The following is a 12,293-nucleotide window of genomic DNA, read 5'->3' on the forward strand; positions in this document are numbered from 1 at the left end:
TTTTGGGGTGTGATTTGTGAATCCCACGTGGAAATTCTCCATTAGCTGAACCGCGAAAATGCAGGGATCAACTTACAATGATTAGCAGAAACTAGGCTTGGACATCAATTTCAAATGGAAGGTTATAACCTGAGCATTGTTTTTTCAACCGATGCTGCTTAACATTCAGACTTTTTAAAGCTCCTTTTGTAAAAACAAATCTTCATAAAACACAACATATAGATCACAGTAGCATAGTGGTTAGGGCAATGGAGTTTGGAGTTCAATCCCACCACTCACTAAATTCATACACCCTCCTCATGGAATAAGTGGGGTTTCTCCAGGTGCTCTGGCTTCCTCCCACATTCCCAAGACGTACAGATTAGTAGTTAATTGGCCTTTGTAAATTAGAATACTACAGCACAGTACAGGCTCTTCAGCCCTCAATTGTCGCATGATTAGGCTAGAGTTAAATCTGGGGTTACTGGGCGGTGCGGCTCAAAGGGCCGCAGTGAATCTCTAAATAAAAAAATTAAATTACAACTTAGAAATAGGGGTATCAGTCAAATATCAAGTTTATGCAAATCAATTAGGATCTCTTTGGAATATCCTCCGGCATTGTTATAGCTGCCAGATGGTACAAAAAAAAAACTAGGACACATTCAACAGGCTTGGAAAACTGATGGTTTTAACAAGATCAGAATAGGGTCAAAATACCTGCTGCCTTTGAAAAATAAGCTAATTTATCAATGGAAAATGAAAATATGATATGGGATAGTATTTTCAACTGAAAATGTGATGCAAATTAAACCTGTACTAGTTAAATACTTAAATTGGAAAGTAAAAGGGAAGCGACCAGTGCATCGATTTGAACTTTTGGGGCTTACATGACATACTATGCAGATGTGTTCCCACAATTCTGATCCCAAGGCTTGACACCCTCACTACCATACCAATAGTTAGCTCCACTTGTAAGAAACAAAAAATTAAGCTACTTTTCTCAAACACTAGCCCACTTCCTTTCTGCCATCTGTTCACCATAACAACCAATAATTGGATTTGTCAGATCATCTGAATAAACACCAAGACCTCAAGCCACCATCACATCCCTCTAGAATTATGTTCCAATATCTGTTTCCTAGAAATCCTTGCAGTTTACTTATACTTAATTTGACAATAAAATTAATCCTTAAAAAACTTCTCTTTCCCAATACATGCTGTTCTGCAAAATCTTTAATGATACAACAGTTGACAGCTTTCATAATACTCTTGGTTCTTACAATGGTAGCCAATTTGTCAAAGTGGTCTTAATCCATCTTTAGTGTCTCCACATCATTCTAAATTCCTCCAAAGTTTCACATTATTTAATTTAATAAGTGCCATCACCGTAGTCCAATATTCTTCCCCCACCCCCAAACACACTCCAATACTTTCAAACTGAATGCCCTCCATTAAGCTTCAATGTTCACCTCAAGTTTCTCAACAAATATATATAGCAAACTGGAACATACCAAATTAAAAGACAAGGGGCATAACCCACACCATCTCTGGGGCCTATACAATCTCCACTATGCACTTAAAATCTGAAGACTTGCCATGATTTTTAACTTAAAACTAAGTAATTGAATTCCCAATTTCACATTAGCTTTAGTTGCAAAAGTCAGAAATTAATGCTTCATAATAAGTATTAAAATGACACAAACCCTTTAAGCTGACTGGAAACTTACAATGTTTTTAAAAATACATTAAAAGTGAGCTATGGTAATTTAATGACAGATATATTAACTGAATTGACAAATTCCAAAAATATTTCAACCAGGAATGAGAGAATATCTGCAGATGCTGGAAATGCAAGCAATACACACAAAATGACGGAGGAACTCAGGCCAGGTAGCATCTATGGGAAAAAAAAGTTGATGTTTTGGGCCTAGACCCTTCATTTGGACAGGTGAAGTACTACATTTATAACTAAGCCCTAGAAATTATTTTTCTCCAAATTTCCCAGAACACACAAACTCACCTAAACCAGTAATTATGTTTGCCCTCCAAGATGCAGGAATGTAAATATTAACCTACTGCATCTTGTTTATGAACATGCATAATTTGTTTTAATGAAAATTGGCATTTTTTGGCTTCTCAGGTGGCAAATTGGATCCTGCATCCAAGCTTCTAAACAACTTAACATCCTTGCTGACTTCAGCACTAACTCTGGGCAAACATCACAAACACAATACAGGTACAAAATATGTGGAATGAATTTTGATTTGAAATCTCTAGCTGGTCGAAGCAGTTTTACCCACACGAAATGTCCACCTTTGTACCCCGCTTACCTATATTAACAGACTGCACATCATTATGTGATTGGATGCAAGGTCATTCAGGAGCAAAATGAATTCTTCACTAGCCACACACATAATAGGTGTCAACTGCAATCTCAGTCAGTAGGAAATTAGGTGACCCTGGTTACAAAAGAAATTGAGGTGCAACAATGTGGATTCCTAAATCATTACTGTTTACACCTCATTTTAGGGGTAGGCAACCTTAAGCACAAGTGATTTTCTAGCATGTGTTATTCATTAATTTGAGGCAAAACATAACGAGATGTATTTAAATGGATAATTCCTATACTTCAAGTTTTTTATGGCATTTATCTGGCCCACTGTCCACTCATTAATACGCGATCCGGCCCACAGAGCCAAAAAGGTTGCCGACCCGTGGTCTATCTGATGAGTGTGCTGAGTGTTATGGCTGCTGTCATTTGTGGATGTACATAAAATTGAAATCAAGATTCTAACACTTGGTTAAATCTCTACATTTAAGATTCTGTACTCCAGTTAAATAAATGGGATGAAAAAAAAGCAGAAGTGCCACCCACATAACTAGCAGGCAGATGTCAAAGATGCCTTATTCACAGATCTTGTGGCATTTTCAATCTCACAAGCCATCATGATGTATTTCATATCAGCTAAATGGTTTAGGATGAGGGGGGGGATAGGACATGGAACATAATCAGAATAAAATCAAGGATACAAGTACACCAAACTGCAGACAAGTCTATGCAAATTTAAAATTCTGAATGTCAGAACAGTTTAGAAGTAGACAATAAATTTTTGTTACTATGAACAATTCAACTTCCCACTCCATGTTTCCCCTCAAGAGGATGGATGAACCAAAGATTAGCTGATAGATTAATTAATATCAGGGTTAGTTAGACTGTAGATCCTGGAAATCTTGACCAACACACACAAAATGCTGGAAGAACTAAGGTTAGGCAGCTGGGAAATAAATCTCAGACCAAAATATCAAGTATGTCCCTCCAAAGATGCTGTCTAACCTGCAGAAATTTTTTCCAGCATTGTGTGTGCGTGGTAAACAGATCAAATTTTATTTAGAGATACAGTTTGGAACAGGTCTTTCAAGCCTAACAAGCCACACCGCCCAGCAACCCACCTGAAACCTAGCCTAATCACAAGACAATTTACAATGACCAATTAACCTACTAACCAGTACATCTTTGGACTGTGGGAGAAAACCTGAGCTGCTGGAGGAAACCCACCCAAGTCATGGGGAGAAAGTACAAACTCCTTAAGGACTGTACCAGAATTCAACCCTTTGCTCTGTCACACTAACCACTACGGTACACGGTGCCCAAATGTCCAACTCTGCCAGAATGATCCAGCTCCTGCAGCCCATTAAAACTAGCTAATTACTTTCCAATAGTAATATGAAGATCAACGATGCCTTGACTTTATGCAGGTATTAAAGAAAACACATAGGAGACTTGTTTACGAATTAAGCTTTATTTGTTGCAAATATGAACTGTTCACAATTATCCTAGTCCTCTGCCGCCCACCACTTCATGCTGTTGCTCAATTTAAACCTACACACCATTACCAATTTCAGAATAGGTAACACGGAGAGTGCTGGAATCAGTTTGTGATCTCTGTAGATGAGATGCCTGAAAGCCATTAGGGTAGGTACTTTTAATATACAAATAGATCCTGCTGAAAAGATACTATTTCTTTATCTTTGAAAACTTTCATTAAATCGTTTGTAACTAGATAATTATTTAAGCTAAAATACACAATGAAATCAGATCTATAGCAGTGTAAACCTGCTAGCATGGTTAGCATAATAAACCAGGTATCCACATCTCAAACTAATTCCAACACATCACATGCTGCTTGTGAGCCAGTGGCTGCATAGATGTATTATGCACTCTGCTTATGCCACCCACGCACCAGAATAATGGCAGTACTGGCAAAAATCTCTGTGGAGCTGTACTTAAGTGTACAATCAGCAAAAATGAGAAAATAATTATTATGGCAATGACTGAAATAGTTAAGTTTGATGCAAGCTGACAAGCCTTTGAGACAAAACACTTGACAACCTCCCCAAAAATTGCAGCAATACTAACCTAATCTGTTAGCTTTCTGAATGTGAAACTAAAGGCACAACACCAATATCTCAAAGACACACGGGACACAACTTTTTTTAAATACCAAATAGCCCCTATTATAGCTGTGGAATATACCATGAAATGAACAGATAAATTATACCATAAAACAAAGTTAAATTAATAATCTCTCTGTAATCACAAAAGAATAGCTCCCCACCCTTCGAACAGAAACACACAGAAGTATACAGACAATGAAATGAACCTAATGCCATGACACTGCTAAACGGTAACAATAGCATTATTTGATTGTATAGTTGAAGGACTGGAATTTTAAAATATTTGCCACAATTAACAAATCAACAGATGAGCTGTTCAGTTAAGGTTTTTTAAAAATATTAAATGGTAGAATTTTGTCTCTACTTAACCCAAAACTACACATTGGCTGTGCTGTATAATCCTTTAAGAGAGATCGAAAAATTAACAGCCCACCAACCTATACTACACGTAAATTCAACAGGGAAGCCGGGGGGGGGGGGGGAGAAGAGAAGAACAAAAATATTCAGAAAAAGCGAAAACAGCATGTTACTGGACTTGAAAAATTCTTTGCCCCGTTGCCTAGCATGTGTTCGCCAAGAATGACCTGTAACTTCCGCCTCGGTAGAGAAAAAAAATTCTATTGTGCAGTTATCCAAACTATGACATAGAAATTATCCCAATTTAAAATTTGTGTTGAACACAGCTTTAAAGACGGAGGTTTGACCCATTCTCCGAGTGGGACAAACGCCAATAAAAGCCGAGGAGCGACCCTGCCCCCTTGCACTGACCCCACCATGGATGCAGGAAGCCGCTCTCCGCCATTCTGGGCGGGGAGGAGGGGAATCAGGTCGAACCGGTTTCGGAGGCAGGGACTGACGAAAGATTCGGGAGAATAAAATGTAAAAGAGGAAGCGGCGGGGGGCACGAGGTAGAAATAAAGGGGGGAGGGGTGAGAGTATATGCAACAGCGAGGAGAGGCTCCTCGCTGTGCCGGGGAAGGGAGGGGTCGGCTCGGTGCGCAGCGGGCTGGGTGGATGATGGTGGGTGTAGGTACGGATCACCGATCCGGCGCCGCGCCACCCCACCCCATCGTGCCCGACCCACAGCCGGAGAAAGGGGCGGACGGGGGGGGAAGGAGAGGAAAGCGAGCGCGGGCTCCGAGCCGCCGCCGCCGACGGCTGGCCGCCATTTTGTGAGTGGATGGAGCCGGCGGCCGGGGGCGGGGGGGAAGCAAAAACCCCCGCCCCGAATCATCGCCCCTTCTCCCCATCACTCACCGTCATAGCGCTCGGCCTGCTCGGCCAGCTTGGCTTGGTAGACCAGATCCTCGCGTTCATCCATCTTCTCCGGCAGGGGGGAAGCTGAGGCGCTCGACAGGGGGGGGAAGGAGGGTTTTCTCTCTGCCGAGAAAGGGGCTGGTCGAGCTTTATTTCTTCAATCCGCTGGCGAAACAAGATAAAGCTCACGGATGATTTTGGCTACTCTGTTGTCGGGAGGGAGGTGAGAGAGCGGGAGAGTCACCGAGCTACGAGCGCCGTGCTCAGGAAGCCGCCGACACACCAGCCTCGCACCCGCCGCCGAGCAGCTGCCAAAATGGCGGACCAACAGAGTGTAGTGCCGGGCCGGGCCTGCCGGGCGCTTGCGCCTCAGCACCTCGGCTCCGACGGTGATGAGGTTGGCGCACTTTTTTCCTTGCGCTCCCACTCTCAGCTTCGGTGTGGGCACGCACATGCGTAGCGGGGAGAAAGGAGTGCGGCGGAAGGATATCGGTCCAACCTTTTCCCCACCCCTCCACCCGCCCGCGAAAACAGGCACAAAGCATAGTGCCGGGCACCGCGCCCTCGGTGCCTCGCCCGAACCGTCCGCGAGGTGCACCGGTGCAGCAGAGAACAGGCACAAAGAGAAGATGAGACCGCGGTATCAGGCCGCCCTCGGAAAGTAGTGCGGCTTTCGGCGGCGTGTGGGAGCCGGGATCGCGGTGAGTGCACTGAGGGAGCGTCGCGCCGTGTGAGGGGGAGGAGGTGGCACCGAGGGAGCGCAGCACTGTGCAGCGGCGGGGTTCTGAGGGAGCGTCTCGCTGTGGGGGACGGTGCTGAGGGAGCACCGCGATATGTGTGGGGGTGCTGAGGGAGCGTCACGTTGTATGTGGGAACATCGCGCTGTGGGAGGGGGGGTGACTGAGGGAGCATCGTACAGACAGAAGGACATTAAGCCCGTCCTTCAGTTGAATGATAACACTCCATCACACAATGTTGAAGACGCCCCTGCAAGTGTCTTTGCCAATAATTATTTATTATGAAAATTGAATATCTGGTACTGCCTGTTGCTTGTGGGATCTTACTGTGCGCAGTGACTGCATTGCCGTTACACTGGCCCAGGGAAAGCAGACTCCTTGAACCACCCTTCCTCCAAGCTTCAATTGGGAGGGGTCCCACAACATTCTCCTCAGAGAATGAACACAAGAGATTCTGCAGATGCTGGAAATCCGGAAGAGCGCGCACAAAATGTTGGAGAAACTCAGCAGGTCAGGTAGCATCTATGGAGGAATAAAGAGTCTACATTTCAGGCTGAGACCCTTTAAGAGATCATGCTTCCCTGACACTGCCCTCTCCCAGCGCAGAGCTCCCTCAGCGCCACCCTCCCAGCGCAGAGCTCCCTCAGCGCCACTCTCCCATCTCCCAGCGCAGAGCTCCCTCAGCGCCACCCTGCCAGCGCAGAGCTCCCTCAGCGCCACCCTGCCAGCGCAGAGCTCCCTCAGCGCCACCCTCCCAGCGCAGAGCTCCCTCAGCGCCACTCTCCCCTCTCCCAGCGCAGAGCTCCCTCAGCGCCACCCTCCCAGTGCAGAGCTCCCTCAGCGCCACTCTCTCCTCTCCCAGCGCAGAGCTCCCTCAGCGCCACCCTCCCAGTGCAGAGCTCCCTCAGCGCCACTCTCTCCTCTCCCAGCGCAGAGCTCCCTCAGCACCACTCTCTCCTCTCCCAGCGCAGAGCTCCCTCAGCGCCACTCTCCCCTCTCCCAGCGCAGAGCTCCCTCAGCACCACTCTCCGAGCACAGAGCTCTCTCAATACCACTCTCCCTGACTGCCCTCTCACGTTCCACATTTCACTGGTGAGAAGTCTTTGGCAGAGCTCGTTCTCTTTGTAGGTGTTCTTTGGAATACCTGGCTTGGGTAGAGGAAGATAATTCAGATTTGGGGTTACTAAACTGCGGGTATGCTATGTTGGTGCCAGAAGTGTGACAACACCTGGGACTGCCCCCAGCACATCCTCTGACTGTGTCGGTCATTGACCCAATCAACACATCTCTCTGTATGTTTTGAAGTACATGTGATGAATAAAACAGATCTTTATCACGTGTACATCGAGACATGTGTTGTTTATATCAACAACTGACCTAAGAATGTGCTGGGGGTAGCCTGCAAGTGTCACCACACATTCCAACGCCACAGTAGCAGGCACACTGCCTGGCCATAGACTGCATTCACATTTGTTAGCAAACACTTAAGGTGAGAGGAGGTAGGTTCGAAGGAGATGAATGGGGTGAGTATTGGACACGGTGGGTGCCTTGAATTCACTGCCGGGGTGTGGGGAGATGTTGATATGATGGAGGCATTGAAGAATCTTACATAGGCATGTGAAAATGGAGGGATATGAAAGTTATGTAGGCAAGAGGAGTTGGTGTAGTGAAGTGTTCAATTGCTATTTTAAATGGTTTAGCACAGCTTCATGGGCTGAAGGGCCTTTTCCTGTGCTGTCTGGTCTACGTTGTTCTCTGTCTCTGAACTTGGTTGCCTCTCTGTGTAACCCACAGTGGGTAGCATAGAACAGTTCAACATAGAGACAGGCCTTTCGGCCCACAATGTTGTACCAAAACAATTAAATTAGTAATCAAATGACTAAACTAATCCCTTCTGCATTCACAATATCCATATCCTTCCATTTTCCTCACATTCATGTGCCAATCTAATCATTTCTTAGAAGTTCCTAATGTATCTGCGTCTACCACCATTCCAGGCACTCACCACTCTGTGTTTAAAAAAAAATCTTGCCCCTCACATCTCCTTTGAAATGACCCCCTCTCACCTTAAATGCATGTCCTCTGGTATTAGACATTTCAACTCATGGAACATATTAGTTTTTGTCTGTTCTATCTGTGCCTGTCATAATCTTATAAACCTCAATCAGATCTCCCCTCAGCCTCCGTACTCCAGAGCATGTGAACACACATTAGATGTTGATGGAATCAAGCTTGGCTCTAATCACAGATCACTGCTGCCAGACTTGGATCACTAGATCATACAGCAAGACACTGGTTTTGGTTGCAAAGCCCCAACATTAGCCAGGAGATACCCTAAGACCATAGGGAAGAATTAGGCTATTTGGCCCATCACATCTGCTCCACCATTCTATCATGGCTGATTTATTTACCCTCTCAACCCCATTCTCCTGCCTTCTCCCCGTAACTTTGAAGCCCTGACTGATCAAGAATTTATCAACCCCTTGCTTTAAATATACCTACTGACTTGGCCTCCATGTCCATTTGTGGCAATAAATTCCACAGATTCACTATCCTCTGGCTAAAGAAATTCCTTCTCCTCCTCCTCTCTGTTCTAAAGGGATTGTCTTCTATTCTGAGGCTGTGCTCTCTGGTCCCAGACTCTCACGACAAGAAAGGTGCTAGGAAAAACAGCATGAAGAGTCTGTATCATTATTACAAAATGGGCTGCACCCATGACACTTGGTCAGAGGCAGATGGCTGATACGACATAGGATGTCTATCACCGCCCCCCAACATCTTCCCGCCACCTCAACAGTGATAGAGTTCCTATTCCCTTTTCCTACCACACCACGAGCCTCTGTATCCAACACATCACTCTCTGCAACTACTGCCACCTCCAAAGGGATCCTACCACCAAACATATCTTTACCTCATCTCCTCTCTCTGCTTTCTGTAGGGATAGCTCTCTCCATGATTCCCTTGTCCATTCATCTCTCCCCACTAATCTTCCTCCTGCAAGTGGCCAAAGTGCTACATCTTGTATTCTTTCCAACCTGATGGCGTGAATAACGATTTCTGCTCTTTTTTTAAAAAAAATTCCCTCCCCTCTTCTATTCCCCACTCTGGCCCTTTACCTCTTCTCACCTGGTTATCACCTCCCCTGGGTTCCCTCCGCCATCCCTTTCTCCTATGATCCACTCTCCTCTTTTCTATCAGATTTCTTCCTCTTCACCCCCTTTTACCTTTCGCACCCACCTGGCTTCACCTGTCACCTTCTAGCTATCCTCCTTCCCTCCCCCCCTCCACCTTTTTATCTTCCCCCTTCCTTTCCAGTCCAAAATGTCAACTATTTATTCATTTCTAAAGATGCTGCTTGCTGAGTTCCTCCAGCATTTTGTGTGTGTGGTTTAAGATGTCCAGCACAGTTATAGGCCATTTAGCCCATCTAGTCTATTACCAGTGTCTATGCCCTACCACCCCATGGCATTTGACAGCCTGCGGACCCCAGAATTGTCAAACGTGACGAGCACAGCAGGGAGGTTTCAGTCTGTCAACGGCTATTTTGATAAGTCGCATTCGTGCTTGGTTAGCACAGTGCTTTACAGTGCCAGTGACCCGGTACAGTACAGTACCCGTCGCTCTCTGTAAGGAGTTTGTACATTGTCTCTGCGATCATGTGGGTTAACTCTCACAGTCAAAGATGTACCGGTTGCTAAATTAATTGGTCATTGTAAATTGTCACATGATTAGGCTAGGGATAAATCGGTGGGCTGCTGGGCGGTGCTGCTCATTGGGCTGGAAGGGCTCGTTCTGCATTGTATCTGAATAATTAAATAAACAGATTTTCCTGTGAGGCAGAGCACTGGTGTTCAGTATGAAGGAGAAACCCTGGGCTGCCATGTTAAACCTCTGACCTCTCTGTCCATCGCCTGTGCTGTTACATCAAGGGCCAACATGCAACTTAAGCTGAAGGAACAACACCCAGCACCTCACCTTCCATCTGGGCAGGCTGCAGCTGTGGCAAGTTTTCCACTTTCAGATAACTTGCTAATTCTGTCTGTTGTATTAAAATAAATTTATTATCAAAGTACTTATATATACTACATTCACAGTAAAACAGAGAAATACAATAGAATCAATGAAAAACTACGCACAGAGACTGACAAGTATCCAATGTACAAATAAAGACAAACTGTGTAAATAAACATTAGCTAGATAGATATTGAGAACATGAGTTACATAGAACATAGAATAGTACAGCACAGTACAGGCCCTTCGGCCCACAATGTTGTGCCAACCCTCAAACCCTGCCTCCCATATAAACCCCCACCTTAGATTCCTCCATATACCTGTCTAGTAGTCTCTTAAACTTCACTAGTGTATCTGCCTCCACCACTGACTCAGGCAGTGCATTCCACACACCAACCACTCTCCGAGTAAAAACTTTCCTCTAATATCCCCCTTGAACTTCCCACCCCTTACCTTAAAGCCATGTCCTCTTGTATTGAGCAGTGGTGCCCTGGGGAAGAGGCGCTGGCTATCCACTCTATCTATTCCTCTTATTATCTTGTACACCTCTATCATGTCTCCATGTTGTAGAGCCCTTGAAAATGAATCCGTAGGTTGTGGACTCAGTTCAGAGTTGAGGTAAATGAAGTTTTCCACACTGGTTCAGGAGTCTAATGGTTGAAAGGTAATAACTGTTCCTGAACCTGGTGGTGTGGGACCTGAGGCTCCTGTATCTCCTGCCCAATGGTAGTACCAGGAAGAGAGCATGGCCTGGATGGTGAAGGTAGTTGGTGATGGATGCTGCTTTTAGGTTATGAAGACACTCTTTTATTGTTATTTAGTAATGCATGCATTAAGAAATGATACAATATTTCCTCCGGTGTGATATCACAAAACACAGGACAGACCAAGACTGAAAAAACTGACAAAACCACATAATTATAACATATAGTTACAACAGTGCAACAATACCATAACTTGATGAAGAAGTCCATGAGCACAGTGAAAGTTCAAAGTCTCTCAAATGTACCACATCTCACGCAGATGGGAGAAGGAAGAAAAACTCTCCCTGCCATGCCCGACCACAATCTGTCTCTGAGTCATCCGAAAACTTCGAGCCTCTGAATCAGCTCTCCGACCCCGAGTACTGAGCGCCATCTCTGTCTGAATGATTTGACCTCAATCTCGGTCGCCAACAGCAGGCAAAGCCGGGGATTTTGAGGCCTACCCTCCAGAAGATTCCCGACCACGCAGTAATGACAGCAGTGAACGAGTGTTTCAGAAATTTCTCCAGATGTTACTCTGTGCTTTCATGTCCTTCTCCATCAAATCAGAATTGTCCACGGCCCCTATTTAACGGATACGATATCATTTTTCACTGGTGGGCTGCGACGTGCTTTCTTGTAGCAGTGCTCCTTGTGGATGTGCTCATTGGTGGGGAGGGCTTTGCCTGTGATGAACTGGGCTGTATCCACCACTTTTTGTAGGCTTTTCTGGTCATAGGCATTGGTGTTTCCATACCAGGCTGTGATACAGGCAGTCAATATACTCTCCACCACACATCTTTAGAAGTTTGTCAAAGTTTTAGATGTCATGCCGAATCTTCACAAACTTTCTAAGGAAGTAGAGGCACTGCTGTACTTTCTTCATAATTGCACTTGTGTGCTGGGCCCAGATCAGGCCCTCTGAAGTGATAACACTGAGGAACTTAAAGTTGCTGACCCTCTCCCCCTCTGATCCCCTCCTGAAGTCGATAATCACCTCCTTGGTCTTGCTGACGTTGTTGTTCTGGTACCACTCAGCCAGATTTTCAATCTCCCTCCTATACGCCACCTTTGATTTGAGCTGTGACGGTGGTATCGTTATATATAGTAC

General features: G+C 45.2%; 1 protein-coding gene and 1 long non-coding RNA gene across 4 annotated transcripts in view; one reads left to right on the forward strand and one right to left on the reverse strand.

The window, feature by feature from the left end:
• ywhae1 (tyrosine 3-monooxygenase/tryptophan 5-monooxygenase activation protein, epsilon polypeptide 1) overlaps window positions 1-5,825 on the reverse strand; it is a 35,811-nt gene extending 29,986 nt beyond the window's left edge. For both annotated transcript variants that reach the window (XM_063031817.1, XM_063031818.1), the window contains exon 1: window positions 5,692-5,825. In XM_063031817.1, coding sequence (XP_062887887.1) covers window positions 5,692-5,755 — 64 coding nt within the window. In that variant the 5' untranslated portion in view covers window positions 5,756-5,825. The remainder of the gene's footprint in view (window positions 1-5,691) is intronic.
• Window positions 5,826-6,259: 434 nt separating this feature from the next.
• LOC134337046 (uncharacterized) overlaps window positions 6,260-12,293 on the forward strand; it is a 73,301-nt gene continuing 67,267 nt past the window's right edge. The window contains exon 1 of one of the 2 annotated variants that reach the window (XR_010015921.1): window positions 6,260-6,392. This is a non-coding gene — a long non-coding RNA (uncharacterized LOC134337046). The remainder of the gene's footprint in view (window positions 6,393-12,293) is intronic. The other variant, XR_010015920.1, reaches the window with a different exon arrangement.

The sequence above is a fragment of the Mobula hypostoma genome, chromosome 23 (genome assembly GCF_963921235.1).
Source record: "Mobula hypostoma chromosome 23, sMobHyp1.1, whole genome shotgun sequence".
Lineage (NCBI taxonomy): Eukaryota > Metazoa > Chordata > Chondrichthyes > Myliobatiformes > Myliobatidae > Mobula > Mobula hypostoma.